The sequence below is a fragment of the Hemicordylus capensis genome, chromosome 4 (genome assembly GCF_027244095.1).
Source record: "Hemicordylus capensis ecotype Gifberg chromosome 4, rHemCap1.1.pri, whole genome shotgun sequence".
NCBI lineage: Eukaryota > Metazoa > Chordata > Lepidosauria > Squamata > Cordylidae > Hemicordylus > Hemicordylus capensis.
The window spans coordinates 111,076,700-111,092,709 of record NC_069660.1 but is presented as its reverse complement, the minus strand read 5'-3'; the positions used below and the strand labels follow the sequence as shown (position 1 = coordinate 111,092,709).

Genomic DNA, 16,010 nt, shown 5'->3' with positions numbered 1-16,010 from the left:
CAGTGTCATTTATGAAACAGTAATTACAGGGGCGGCCATTACATAGGCAAGGCAGTTGCCCGAGCAACAGATTATGACGACCCCAGCAAGGTAGCAAGAAGCCCATCTGCCGCCCCCCCCCCCGCCGAGGTCTTCCTGAGCCGCTACCAAACAGCTATTGAAATATTAAGAATGTATCTCCTTACTCTGCTTTTATTTATGGCACATCGTGTTATTTTATATTTTTGCTTCAGCTATATTGCGTGGAAGTCAGAGTGGCACCCGTGAGATAGGCTGAGCTAAAACACACACTTGTCCAGAGTTACTTAGGTAACCTTGATAATGAACAAACCCTTTCTGGAGTATTTGAAACAAATATATCGTACAGTTACAGCCTTTAAGAGAGGTTTTAGATTGTAAACCCTTTGGGGACAGGGATCCTCATCTTATTTATTTATTATTTCTCTTATAACCACATTGGAAACTTGTTGAAAAGCAGTATATAAATATTTGTTGTTATTCCAGTTGATCTCAAAAGTGAATTAGAAAGGTTGATTGTGTGGATTAGTACACCTCCTTGCTTCTTGTAGATCAGAACCCATTAACTACAATTAATGTGGCCAGATTTTGTGTTGCTGCCTGTAAGGCAGCAACACAATAATAATAATTAAATAACTGATATTTAAGACAATAGTATAGAATTATAAACTCCAAATAGTTGCAAATATGTATGCTGTTGATTACTATTGATGAAGAGAGCTGGTCTTGTGGTAGCAAGCATGACTTGTCCCCTTAAGCTAAGCAGGGTCCAACCTGGTTGCATATGAAAGGGAGACAAATGTGAGCACTAAGATATTCCCCGGAGCCGCTCTGGGAAGAGCATCTAGGCTCCAAGTTCCTTCCTTGGCATCTCTATGATAGGGCTGAGAGAGATTCCTGCCTGCAACCTTGGAGAAGCCTTTGCCAGTCTGTGTAGACAATACTGAGTGAGATGGACCAATGGTCTTACTCAAACACACATTCACAGTACAGTCTTAAACTGAAGGCTAGGATGAGAGATAGTTGAATTCATCTTAAGTTTAAAAAAAAAACCCCTTTAAAAGACAAATCTCACAATTCAATACTTACTTTTTTTTTAACAAGTGCCGCCTCAGACACAGATTACAGACCATTCAAGAAGATTGCATCAGTCACTCAAAGCATTCCATAGTCACAAATGTTTTTCCACTAGAACAACTGTAAAGTGCATGGTGTAGTTGAGAAGAGTTATTTGAAAGCATCTTTATAGCAATAAATTCCAGACACATCAGAAAGCTGACAGTTTACACTTGATCAATATTAGTTGGTCTACCAAGCACTTCTCCTGCACAAGATACCATCATTTCAAAAGGTCTTCAGGAGTATAACACATGAAGAATGCAGCTATAAGTACAGCTAACTCTAAAATAAAAAGCAGAGTTACCTTTTCACTGCTCTACAACCTGGCATTGCAGCTTAAATTCAGTACTCCCAAGAGGTAAGCATTCATCAGTTTCTATGGCAAAGATATACATCCTTCCCACTTTTATTCAGTCAAGTGAATCTTAGAAAAGCTAACAGCTATTAGGGAGCCAGCGTGGTGTAGTGTTTAGAGTGCTGGACTAGGATCAGGGAGACCCGAGTTCAAATTCAGCCATGATACTTGCTGGGTGACTCTGGGCCAGTCACTTCTCTTTCAGCCTAACCTACTTCACAAGGTGGCTGTGAGGAGAAACCTAAGTACGTAGTACACCGCTCTGGGCTCCTTGGAGGAAGAGCAGGATATAAAATGGAAAAAATATAAATAAATAAATAATATAGTTGATGCAGAGACTGGGCACCAATATGCTCAACCATACCTTAAGACAGATTTAATATGTAATTTCATAAGCCATTTTCCATTTCTCTGTCAAAAGAAAGTCACACCCCAGGTTGTTAAGAAAAACAAAATTACTGTAGTTCTGATTTTGGAGTACTTTATTTGAAATTAAATACTAAAGCTAGCCAAGAGTAATGCCAGTGCAATAAATATTGTTGGTAAAAATAATGCATTGTGTGGCTACTTACATAACATTGCTATAATCAAATGAAAAGGCAAAGTAACTTCTAGTACCATGCTAGAAGTGCCTCTTAGGTGCTGCTGCCACCACTCGTCATTTAAAACTTCTTGACAGAGACCCATGTGCCCTCTAATTTTTCCCATATATGCACAGAATGAGTTTTGTTCTGGACAGCAGCAATATCACAGCAGAGTGTGCACATATGCATTCAGAATGGGGCCTTTCCAATTCAACCTGAGCAGGATCTAAAATTAACTGAATGGACATTTTTTAAAAGCTTGTGTGTGTGCACGCCTTAGAGGAAACACTGACAGAGACCACAGTAGGTAAGGTAGCCAGAAAATTAGTGAGGCTGGCCCTTCCATGAAGCAGGCGTTGACCTCAGGAAGCTGGGTCAGAACAGAAAGACAAGGCTGCAAGGAGCCAGAGTGTAGCAGTAGGCAGGTGAAGAGACTCCCATGCATGCTGCCTGCGTTTGTCACCCCAAGACATGAGGCTGCCAACCTCACCTCACACCTCATGGGTGAGCTTCTCCAGGACTAGTCTACAAAATTTTATATTACTAGGGCATATTACTAGATTCAAACTCCACAATTTGTTACAGAGTCTGATGTCGAGGTGCCCAGCAGCTCCTCTTAGGTGATGACCCTAGATCAGTTTCAGTTCATGACTCCTGAGAATGTAGACAAGTTGTTTGGAATGGTGGTAGCCTCTCAGCCCCAGGCTGTCTTGGAGGAAACTGATTATCTAGACCCATTTCAAATTGGCTTTCAGGCAGGCTATGGGGTGGAGACCCCTTGGTCGGCCTGATGGATGATCTCCAACTGGGAATTGACAGAGGGAATGTGACTCTGTCGGTCCTTTTGGATCCCTCAGAGGCCTTCGATACTATATATTTATTAATCATATTTTTATATCATCTACAACCTGCATATCTGGGTGCTTTACAGTTAAAAACTTCCGAACATCAAATCAGTTAAACAATTAGAATAATCTAAAATATTAAAATCATTAATGTTTACTATTGACCATGGTATCCTTCTGGATACCATAGGGTGGGAGGTACTGCTTTGAAGTGGTTCTGCTCCTACCTCATGGGCCGATTCCAGATGGTGTCTTCTGGAGAATGTTCTTCAAAATCTGAACTTCCCTATGGTGTCCCTCACAGCTCCATATTGTCTCAGATGTTTAACATCTACATGAAACTGCTGGGAGAGATCATCTGGAGATTTGGTGCAGGGTGTTGTCAGTATCCTGATGACACCCAAATCTATTTCTCCATGTCAACCTCATTAGGAGAATGCATAACCTTCCTAAATGCCTGCCTGGAGGTGGTGATGGGCTGGGTAAGGGATAATAAACTGAGGCTGAATACAGATAAGACAGAGGTACTTATTGTGCAGGTTGCAACTCGGAAGATGACTTTGATCTGCTGGTTCTGGATGGGGTCACGCTCCCCCAGAAGGAACAGGTACACAGTCTGGGGGTGCTTCTGGATCAAAACCTTTCCCTGGTGTCCCAGGTTGAGGAGATGGCCAGAGGTGCTTTCTATCAGCTTCAGCTGATACGGCAGCTCTGTTTGTTTCTTGAGATCAACAACCTCAGAACAGTGTTACATATGCTGGTAACCTCTAGGCTAGACTACTGCAATGTGCTCTATTTAGGGCTGCCTTTGTACATAGTTCAGAAACTGCAGTTGGTACAGAACGCAGCAGCCAGGTTGGTCACCTTATTTGTTTATTTCTCTGTGTAAACTGCCCTGAGCCATTTTTGGAAGGGCGGTATAGAAATCGAAATAATAATAATAATATAATCTAGGAAAGACCATATTACTCCTGTGTTGAAAGAACTACACTGGCTACTAATAAGTTTCCAAGCAAAACAAAAGGTGCTGGTTAAATAAAGCCCCAAACAACTTAGGCCCTGGGTATTTAAGAGAACATCTTCACCATGAGCCCCATCGCGCATTAAGATTGTCTGGAGAGGTTTGTCTGCAGTTGCTGCCAACTCGTCTAGTGGCTACCCGAGGACGGGCCTTCTCCATTGCTGCCCCTGGACTTTTGAATGCGGTCCCTGTTGAAATAAGAGCCTCCCCATCTCTGGCAACTTTGAAAAAGGCACTGAAGACATATTTCTTCACCCAGGCATTTAATTAGATTTATAGCTTTAAATACATTTAATGTTGAGTTTTAGCTGATTTTAATATTAAGGATTTTAATGTTTAAATGATATTAATTGTAAACCACCCAGAGATGCATGTTTTTGGAGGTACAGAAATATGTTAAATTAAATAATAAAAATAATAAACAAGTGTTTGCTTTAGTAAAGTATTGATTTACTAATTCCTTAATATAATGCACATACTGTAGATATGGCTAGCTTTGAACTACTGAATCTTTTAGTGTTATACCAGATCAGCATTGGTTTCAATGCAAGAAGAGCGGCTTCATCATGAAACAAGATTTCATATAGCTCTTTATGTGCCACTGGACAAAAAGATAAGTGACCAACCTTGTAGCTGTTTTGAACAGACACAGTATAGAGAATCAACAGCTCAAGTACAGTGACTCAAATTCTGAGCAGCATTAGTAGGGCGGCAGCGTGACTGCAAAAATGCAGTCTTGGAGCTCTTCCCAGAAAGCTGCTAAACAAACAACTGCACATGGAGGAGGCGATAACTATTTTCATTGCACGAGCCTCAGCAACATCTCTTTGAAGTCAAAAAGTCCTTTTGGATGGAAGAAAGAGCAGCCGAAACCTCTCCCTCTCCACACATTTGCCTGCTTGGGAACACTGAGCTTCAAAACAATGTTTTTGCACCCATGCTGCTCTTTGCCACCCTACTAATGCTGTGCAGGATGTAATCCAGTAGCAATAAGGCTGATGTGGTTGTATGGGAATTAAGATATGTAATATTTTAATCGTCGTTCAATATTTCAACACCAACAAATGCAACATCAGTTGTATGATCTAGTCAAATCCCTCACATGATACAGAAAGCCTTCAACTTAATGGCACTGCCCCCCAAGTACATGGATTCTCAACCACCCCTACCAATGTCAGTCTTTGTCCAATACACAACAACATAGTTCAGTTCTCAAAATCCAGGCACTTCCAAGGTGTTACAGGAAAGATCACTTTAGAAGACAGGGAGAAATGTGTATCGCTGTAAGCTTGGGTGAAACTGTCAAAGTCTGCTAAGGCATTCAGTACTGAGAAGGAGTTACTATTTCACGTTTCAGGAAGTCTTCAAGCAACAGTTTGAAAAATTAAATTGCCAGTTTTATTTCATGAAGATCTTTGCAACATATGGAGCTGAAAAAAAGCCCACTACAATTTGAGGCACTTTTGTTTTCCAATCTTTTAGCTGCATACCAGAACAAACACAGCCATTGGCAGAATCAGGTTAATGCATGTGAGAAATTAAAGCCCTTTGTTTTGTTTTCTAGGATTTGGTGTAGTCTGTTGGTTTCTCAACCCTTAAACCTGCCAATATGTTCTCGTGATATGATCAGCCGCTGAATCTGAGATGTTCCCTCGTATATCTGAAAGGAAAGAGTATGTAATAAATAAATGGTACATATGAGAATTTTTTTGTACAACTTGAAACCTATTAGTGCAGGAACATGCACTATGCTATGGAGTTTTTGTAATGAAAGCAAACCACCTACAAAATTCTCTTCAAAATACCTCAGAGAATAAGAAAAAACATTTTGACAGTCTCAGCATCTGCTCTGACTGTCGTGCTGATCTGTGAAAGTTGTTAATGAATAATTAAACGTTATATAATAAACTTATTGCATAAGTGACTTTTAATACAAGTGGGGTTCCCCGCCCCGACAAAAATGAACTACCTTACCCCTAATTAATATTACAACATATGAAAAAAAGTTTTGCACTTTGGCACATTATGTGTATTAATTTGCATCTTCCTAGAGATCCTCATCATCTCCTTTCTCTAGCTCTTTATCCTCTGGGTCTTTATTCCACATGTTGTCACAAGCATCCTCTTGGTTCTATGTAATTTGCGATGCACAGGAACACGTCACAGCAGATCAACCCTGCTTTATGACAGCTGCATCTTCCTCCCTGGCATCTGGAGGTAGTGCATTCACACCTCACCAATTGAAGTACAGCTTTTGGAGCTGGGAGTTGATCAATCATTATTGGTATCCAGACATTCCCTTCCATTTTCCAACCATATTTTTCAGGTGATGGGATTACATGCTTCACAATCACTGTTCTCTCTAACAGGGATACCCAGATGTTGTTCACAACTCCCAGCCTCCCCAGCTGCAGTGGCCTTTGGCTGCAGATTCCTGAAGTTGTAGTCAACAACATCTGGGAATCCCTGTTAGAGGGAACACTGTTCATGATCGTATTATTATTCCAAATGATTGATTGATGATGTGCTTGTAGTATTGCATGGTGTAACACATTTCTTGTAGGTGGAAGGCTCTCAGATTGGGCTTATCTCTTGGTGAACCTTGACCTATCAACCTGTGAGATCTGTGTATGAAGTAAGTAAACCTGACATATAAATTCCTCAAGGGCAGCAAATGTACCATCACTGGGGAGTAAATCCTTTCCCAGGCTTGCAAGTATGATCATTGGCATCCTTGAAAGCTTTCCAGAAGTTTAGTTCGCCTTTCCCTGCAAAACCTGCAGTATTGTCTGCACCACTGATAGCATGTAAGCCAGGCCAAGCAGAAACCTTGCTGGGTCCAAACCTTGCTGCCCCTATATGGGCAGTAGAGGAGTAGTGCAGTACATCACTATATGTAGTTCTCCAGGTTGGAGTACAATATTATACAAATCCTTTTGAGCCATTTGGAGCTGCTTTGCTGGCTTGTAGAGACCCATGTCTAGTGTGATGACTGTTTTACGGTCAGGCCCTACAAATTTTGCGTTGATACCCTGTGCCTGACCCTGTGCCTACATGAGTATAGTCAGTAATGTCTTCCACTCGTGTGCAGGTGCTGCAATTAATGGTGGTGGATCAACTCATGTTTTTGGAAGTCCATGTTCTAATAGTGAGTTGTATCCAGACCATGTGGGAATGTTGCATTTGCTAGTGTCCCGTACTTTATCTTTATCACCTACTCCACTGTTTTCGCCTGTACAAGGAATGCTGCTTACATTCAGTTTGTGAGATCTAAGCACTGATCGTCCCATAAACCAGGTAATGTCTGCAAGACAGGATTCTAGTAATTGTGGTTGGGAGTGTTCTTTTAAATTGAATGTGTATACCAGACTCATTGGTTTTGCTGATGGTCTATGATAATCCCAAATTTTAGTTATTGTACTTGGGAGTTTCTTCAGTGAACTGTTTTTGAGTTCTCCCGGTTAGATCAGTTATTGGTGCCTCATCTTCAGCCTCACATCTCTGATATATAGCCATTGCTGTTCTATGAATCGTTCATTTCAGTTTGGAGAGATCTTTTTGGAGCTCCTCACAATCTGTTGTGGATTTCACTACTCTAAATAGTTTCGTGTCATCTGCAAATTTGGCCACTTCGCTACTTACCCCAACTTCTAGGTCATTTATGAACAAGTTAAGGAACACTGGTTCCAGTACAGTTCCTTGGGGTACCTCACATCTTACTTTCTTCCATTGTGAAAACCCTCCATATATTCCTACCCTGTTTCCTGTCCTCCAGTCAGTTACCGATCCACACTGAGCCTGTCCCCTTATCCCATGATTGCTAAGTTTACTCAAGTGCATTTGGTGGGGAACTCTGTCAAAAGCTTTTTGGAAGTCCAAGTATATGATGTCAACTGCATCACCTTTATCCACATGCCTGTTGACACTCTCAAAGAACACTAAAAGGTTAGTGAGGCAAGACTTGCCCTTGCAGAAGCCATGATGGTTCTCCTTCAGCAGGCCCTGTTCTTCTATGTTTAACCATTTTGTCCTTATGCTTTCCAACCATTTACCCAGCACCAAAGTTAAGCTAACCAGCCTATAATTTCCCAGATCCACCCCCTGCCCCGGTCAGATCCTTTTTTGAAAATGAGAGTTACAGTGAGGGAAATAAGTATTTGATCCCCTGCTGATTTTGTCCGTTTGCCCTCTGACACAGAAATGACCAGGCTATAATTGGAATGGTAGGTTTATTGTAGCTGTGAGAGACAGAACAACAACAAACAAACCCTCAAAAGCCCAGTGCCCAAAAGTCAGCGATGGATTTGCATTGTAGTGAGGGAAATAAGTATTCGATCCCCTATCAACCAGCAAGATTTCAGGCTCCCAGGTGTCTTTTCACTATATGCAGGTAATGAGCTGAGATGAGGAACACCCTCTGTAAGGGAGTGCTCCTAATCCCAGCTTGTTACAGTACCTGTATAAAAGACACCTGTCCATAGAAACAAGCAATCACTCAGCTTCCAAACTCACCACCATGCCCAAGACCAAAGAGCTGTCGAAGGATGTCAGGGACAAGGTTGTAGACCTGCACAAGGCTGGACTGGGCTACAAGACTATTGCCAAGCAGCTTGGTGAGAAGGTGACTACAGTTGGCACGATAACTCGCAAATGGAAGAAACACAAAATAACTGTCAATCTCCCTCGGTCTGGGGCTCCATGCAAGAACTCACCTCGTGGAGTTGCAATGATGATGAGAACGGTGACAAAGCAGCCCAGAACTACACAGGGGGAACTTGTCAATGATCTTAGGGCAGCTGGAACCATAGTCACCAAGAAAACAATTGTTAACACACTACGCCGTGAAGGACTGAAATCTTGCAATGCCCGCAAGGTCCCCCTGCTCAAGGCAGCACATGTACAGGCCCGTCTGCAGTTTGCCAATGCACATCTGAATGATCCAGAGGAGAACTGGGCGAAAGTGTTGTGGTCAGATGAGACCAAAATCGAGCTCTTTGGCATCAACTCAACTCGCCGTGTGTGGAGGAGGAGGAATGCTGCCTATGAGCCCAAGAACACCATCCCCACCGTCAAACATGGAGGCGGACACATTATGCTTTGGGGGTGTTTTTCTGCTAAGGGGACAGGACAACTTCACCGCATCGAAGGGATGATGGACGGGACCATGTACCCTCAAATCTTGTGTGAGCACCTCCTTCCCTCAGCCAGGGCATTGAGAATGGGTCGTGGATGGGTATTCCAGCATGACAATGACCCAAAACACACAGCCAAGGCAACAAAGGAGTGGCTCAAGAAGAAGCACATGAAGGTCCTGGAGTGGCCCAGCCAGTCTCCAGACCTTAATCCCATAGAAAATCTCTGGAGGGAGCTGAAGGTTCGGGTTGCCAAACATCAGCCTCGAAACCTTTCTGACTTGGAGAGGATCTGCAAAGAGGAGTGGGACAACATCCCTCCTGGGTTGTGTGCAAACCTGGTGGCCAACTACAAGAAACGTCTGACCTCTGTGATTGCCAACAAGGGTTTTGCCACCAAGTCCTAAGACATCTTTTGTGAAAGGATCGAATACTTATTTCCCTCACTACAATGCAAATCCATCGCTGACTTTTGGGCACTGGGCTTTTGAGGGTTTGTTTGTTGTTATTCTGTCTCTCACAGCTACAATAAACCTACCATTCCAATTATAGCCTGGTCATTTCTGTGTCAGAGGGCAAACGGACAAAATCAGCAGGGGATCAAATACTTATTTCCCTCACTGTACATCAGCTACTCTCCAGTCCTCTGGTAAAGAGCCTAATTCTAAGGACAGGTTACATATTTTTGCTAGGAGATCAGCAATTTCACTTTTGAGTCCCTTCAGAACTCTCGGTGGATGCCATGTGGCCCTGGCAATTTGTTAATTTTTAGTTTTTCAAGACAGTTTAGAACATTTTCACTTGTCACCTCAGACTGGACCAGTTCTTCAGCCTCTAAACCTGAGAAGCTCAATTCTGGAGCGGGTATATTGTCAATATGCTCCACCATGAAGACAGATACAAAGAACTCATTCATCTTCTCTGCAATCTCCTTATCCTCCTTAATAAGCCCTTTCATTCCCTCATCTAAGGGGCCAACTAGTTCCCTGGCAGGGTTTCTACTTCGGATATATTTAAAGAAGTTTTTGTTATTCCCTTGACACTTCTAGCTATCTGCTCCTCAAACTCTCTTTTTGCATCCCTTATTGTCTCCTTGCATTTCTTTTGCCAGAGTTTATGTTCCTTCCTGTTCTCTTCATCTGGGCAGGACTTCAACACACACATCAACTAACTTTGATCAGGTTGCAGCCATGGTATTTACATTCTATGCATTACTTACTTGGTATATTTTCGCATCTCTCATTAGCTTTTCTACAGGGTATTCACTATTGAATCCATTTCCTCCAAAAATCTGGACAGCATCAGAAGCTACTTGGTTTGCAATGTCACCAGCATATGCCTTTGCTATAGATGCATAGTAGGTATTTCGACGACCAGCATCTATCTCCCACGCAGCCCTTTGGTATGCCAGGCGAGCAAGTTCCACTTTCATTGCCATTTCAGCCAACATGAAGGAGACTGCTTGGTGCTAATTAACACAAACATGGACAATTTAATCTTCATGAATAATACAGAATGAAAAAGGGATAATGTGCAGTGTATCATACTTTATCTATGAAATCTGTCATTGATATGTTATCCATAGAACAATGGGAAGGAAACAGCTACCAAAGCTCCAACTAAAAGCCCAAGGCATCTACCAAGAATCTCCAAAATTAGATTAACTGAAGGATTACAATATTTATCTGTTTTAATATTTGTTTTCAGGATTTCCTGAAGATGACTTGCCATGCCACTGATTTTTAATCTACCTTTTCCCCAGCTATATTCATTTAGCATTATATTTGCAGAAGGTCTTCCTGAGTTTGTCTCAGTTAGTCCCCAGTCACTATGGTGTGCTACAGTAAGTAAGAAACTCACCTCTCTAGGCTTAGACCCAGCTCAACTGCTGGAACTGGGTCTAGCGAATGTGAAAAGAGTAGTGAGACAACGCTTTGTTGATATTGAGATCCAAGAAAACTGGGCTGCGCTTCCAGAGTTTTATAGAGTTATAAGAACTAATATGGATCTTTCCCCCACAAAATATCTGTCAACAATTACTTTTTCTAAGTTTCGATCAGGCTCGGACTGGCCATTAGGTCAACAGGGCATATTCCCGGTGCGCCCTACCCACGCGGTGCCCCTGCACCCCAACTCTCACCCTTAATTACCTATTCTGCTCAAAACCTGGCGCCCTCCCCATATACATTCTAGCGCCCTCCCCACATACATTCTGGCGCCCTCTCAGTGCCCCCAGTCCGGCCCTGGTTTCGATGGATATTCACGAGAGTAAGGGTTAATTCCTTTCCATCTGCACTTCTAGCTGGGAGGTTTCAGGGTGTGCCTTTAGAAGAACGACACTGTAGTTGTGGGTCAGGAGATACAGAAACTGTCGCACATATCCTTCTCCACTGTAAACTCCATTTATATCCCAGGGAATGTCTTATTGTTCCTTTAATATGTAAACTGGCAGATCGATCCAATGATAACCTTGTAAAACATCTGCTTTCAGATAAAGATGCTTCAATTTCTATTTCTGTAGCTAAGTTTAGTTATATTGCTTTTAAAAGGTATAATGGGATATCATCCTAATTTTAAACTGTGTATGTATATATATACACACACACACACACATTTTAATGTTTACTAGTTTTTATTCTCTGTTTGGTCAATGACTGTAAATAAAACTACTACTACTATTTGCAGAAGGTCCTCATTTCCCATAGTTTTGTTTATTACAGTTTCACTTATTCACAGTTGACACACACATATCAGGTCTCTTTTTCCACGGTATTTGGTTTCAGCTATTCATGGCTTTTACAGGCTCAACTTTCACTTTTAGCAGGTGCCTTTTCTGTGCAAGGTTTATGAGAGGGGCTTTGAGGGTTGTCGAGTTGGTGAAGGTTAGAAAGATAGTCGGAGGACTTTGGAGCGTATTTTGGAGGAGTTTGAAGTTTCTTTGCTTTGGAGTGTCTTTTGGAGCTGCTGCTCAAGGTAAAGTGCAGGTCATCTTGGGATTATTCCTTCTTGGGGGGGGGGGGTTATACAGTACTGGACAATACAATTCAGTACTGTAACTGTACAGTGCTGTTCTGTATCCTGGATTCTACATTGTTACATAGGAACATAGGAAGCTGCTTTATGCTGAGTCAGAACACTGGTCCATCTAACTCAGCATTGTCTACACAGACTGAGAGCAGCTTCTCCAATGTTACAGGCAGGAATCTCTCTCAACCCTATCTGGAGATGCCAGAGAGGGAACTTGGAACTTTCTACATGCAAGCATGCAGATGCTCTTCCCAGAGCGGGCCCATCCCCTAAGGAGAATATCTTAGTGTTCACATGTAGTCTCCAATTCAAATGCAAACCAGGGCAGACCCTGATTAGCAAAGGGGACAATTCATGCTTGCTACCACAAGACCAGCTCTCCTCCATGGGGAGGAGAGGGCCCCTTGCGGGGCGGGAGCTGGTAAGGGTACAGTGATTGCCAAGTTGGTTTTGAGGGTCACTGCTGGAGAGTTGGGGACCTGGAACAGTGCTATATTTCTTGCTTATTTCTGCTTCCACCCGCCCCCTGCTTTTGGGTCTTTGAAATTTTCTAAGCAACCCTCAAGTCCCCTCACCCCACCAGCTGTTTCCTTATTCGCAGTAGTGGCCGAAAACCTAACCCTGTGGAAAATGGAAGCCTCCTATATTGCAAAATAAAATAAAATAAAAGTTAGTTTAAACAGTAGTATTTATATAATAAAATAAAATATTGTTTGCAGATTATGAAACACTGACTTGTGAGAAACAAAATACCTAGAATGGCTTATAATCATTTAAAGAGATATTGTATGGAGAAACAGAGTTAAAACACAAGGTCAGATATATTGTTATTTTTTTCTTATTACCTCACACTAATCTGTGATAGGCTTTGGAATATAATGGTGCACTGTTTTCAACTTCCATGTATAATGGTCCTCTTATGCAACAAAAGTGGTTTTACAAGAACTCTACTGCTAATTTAAGTAGCCTTCTAATACAAAGACTTCTGGATATTTCCAGTTTGCCAAGTTACTTTTTAAAGACTCTACTCTTGGAGAAAGATATCTTCCTTGATACACATTAATGGGACACTACTTCATATAAACTAATTGGAGAGTTACATACCTCTGCGATTACCTTTCCAAAGGTTTTTCGTTCCATAGCGTATTTTGTAGCTTCATCTAAAGCTCTTTGTGCTAGTCCTACAGCACCAGCTGCTACCTATGGTTTAATAATGAATTATTAATAATATTTATAATAATGGATTTTTTCTTAAGGAAAAAAAAAGCAGATACTTACTGGAGGCCTTGTTTTATCAAATGCTCCCATAGCAATTTTAAAACCAGCTCCCTCAACAAGCAGTACATTCTCTTTGGGTACTCTCACATCCTCAAACACAATCCCTCGTGTATCTGAGCAGCGCTGACCCATATTAAGCTCCTAAAAGTGACATTAAAAAAAAAAGATAGAGAATATAATTAATAACTGTTCCATTGTTTCATTTAGTGGAATACACACAAATTACGATTATTTCACTCATGACTTCGTATTGTACCTACAGTGTACTAGTTCTTACATGCACACACAATTGGATAAAAATGAGAGATGCCATGAAGTTTCACGAAAATCAGTGTCCTCTTGACATCGTCACAAATCACAGTAGGTATTCATTCCGCTGAAAATTAGTAAATATGAAGCTCCATTTTTAAAAAGCTATCCAACTGAACAAAGACAGCAGCTATCATCCCCTATATTTACAAGGCTATTTATAAACAATTAACATATCACTCTGCTCTAACATTTATGCATCTGCAGTGGTTGCCCCTTGTTTGTCCAGAAGAGTGAGAGAGCACTGCCATCTTGCCTTTTGGCTGGACCAATTTTTACTCACTATAGGTACGGAGGATCCACACGGCTACCACGTGTCACATACCTCCCCGAAAAATTACAAGCCTAACGACTGCCACCAAGTAGACTTTTAGGCTTCTGGTTGAGTATACTATAACAGCATTTCAAACCTCTGTTGCCAAAAACAAACCTTGGTAGAGTGGTAAGACATATAGGCAAGGGGTGGAATAAACAGAAGCTACACTTTTTCTTTAAAGGTAAGTAATTTTACTTTGCAATTAGTTCACTTTAAATAAATAGTTGCTTAACAGGTTTAGTACAAAAAACAAACATCAACTAAAAAAGCATAAGGAACAAACAAAATATGGTCAGAACACATCCACTAACCCGACTCTTATGTGCCCTAACTTAAGAGTCCTTGGCAATCACTTCAGTGATTCTGGCTTTTCCTTAGTTCATCCTCAGATCGTATTCTTTTTCAAAGTTCTGAGATTCATCACAGCCTGGTTCTTTTTGTGAGTGGTTTCTGCTCTGCAGAGAGACTACACTCTTCTGCAAGTGTTTTAACAGATCTGGTTACAGCACCGGATCTGATAAACGATCATGCTGTGCAATTCCTTCCTAGGATTCTTCACTGATCCTCACAACATGCTCACCAACTTCTGATTCCGACTCCTTGTCCAGCTCTATTCCTCTCTTTGTCCAACTCTGACTACTACAGCCAACTCTCCTCCAGTTCTTCAACATGTACATCTTAAACTCTCTTTCTGCAGGATGTTAACTCTCAAAGCTTCCAAACCCAACTTCTGCACTCTTCAGTTGGTGACTTCAGACTCTAACTCTCTGCTAAAGCAGCCTCCTATATTTACACAAATTGTTCCCACAGTTCTTTTTAATCACTCCAATCAGTGTAACCCAAAGTTCCCTCCATTTTTCAAAACATAACCAATAGACTTAAGATTAATCTTCCCTCCAAAACCAAACTGTTAAACACTTCTTTCTCAAATGTGAACACTAAAGTATAGCAGGAAAGAACGCTTGACCCTGCCAGTTCTCCCACCCCCATACACAGGGACTTTGCAAGCATTTTATACATAGTCTGTTTACAGTAATGAAGAGATTTGGGAATATTAATGCAATTTATAAATTATTTATAATACAAGGGCTTATTTACAAAACCAAGAGGTCTAGGCCTCATTCCTCCACAATAGTGACTAGTTAAGTGTGCAGTTTAGAAGGCTGTTGTACACACACGCTCATGCAATAGAGAAAATTACCATCAATTTGAGTGAACTGGCTTCCATATAAATGTGCTAAGGATTCAGCACTGAAACTACTTCAGGGTGCCAGAGTTAAAACTGCTCCATAAAGGAATGCTTGTTCTTGAGAAAGCAAAACACAGAGAAGCTTAAAATGGTTTTTAAATATATCAGTTTTCAAAGCTCAATAGTCCTGTTTAACAGTAAAAGTTGAAAATGTTTTCTTTCATCACTTGTGAGAAGGACCAATTAATGGCATCTGAATTAAGATTAAAATGGGCTTCACCTTTCTTCCAATTTGTATTCCAGGACTGTCTGATTCAACAATAAATCCAGTAAAAGCTTTGCTTGCAGGAGCTTTGGGATCAGGATTCGAACGAGCCAATAAAAAATACCTACACAGAAACAAGAATGACTTAGTCTTTCATTCACTAATAGAAACTAATTTTTAATCAAGCATTTAAAATAAAGAGGTCTTTTTACTATTGTGCTTCATGATAAAAAAAAGTTTAGATTATATATTTGTTACATGTAAATGTGTTGTGGATCTTCTTTCTTATAACAAACCCTTAATCTTCTCTCAAAGGTCACATGCTAAGGTAAAGAAATCTATTCATTAACTTTAACATGGATAATTAAATGAAGGCCTTTTCTCTCTCAAAACCAAGTATATCAGATATAATTAGAGAGAATGTACTTAGCATTTTTCTTTAAAGACTATTCTTAATTTGCTGAGTGATATTTAGATTTTCTACAGCAGGGTGATTGTAACATACTACATGACATTATCAGCTTCAAACATAATACTCTTTAGGTTAGCCAA

General features: G+C 41.0%; 1 protein-coding gene across 2 annotated transcripts in view; it reads right to left on the bottom strand.

The window, feature by feature from the left end:
- Positions 1 to 4,188: 4,188 nt before the first annotated feature.
- The window catches only part of ACADM (acyl-CoA dehydrogenase medium chain), a 29,145-nt gene continuing 17,323 nt past the window's right edge, over positions 4,189 to 16,010 (bottom strand). For both annotated transcript variants that reach the window (XM_053247348.1, XM_053247349.1), the window contains exons 8-12: positions 15,474 to 15,582; positions 13,380 to 13,520; positions 13,206 to 13,301; positions 10,294 to 10,542; positions 4,189 to 5,602 (exon numbers count right to left, since the gene is read on the bottom strand). In XM_053247348.1, coding sequence (XP_053103323.1) covers positions 5,531 to 5,602; positions 10,294 to 10,542; positions 13,206 to 13,301; positions 13,380 to 13,520; positions 15,474 to 15,582 — 667 coding nt within the window. In that variant the 3' untranslated portion in view covers positions 4,189 to 5,530. The remainder of the gene's footprint in view (positions 5,603 to 10,293; positions 10,543 to 13,205; positions 13,302 to 13,379; positions 13,521 to 15,473; positions 15,583 to 16,010) is intronic.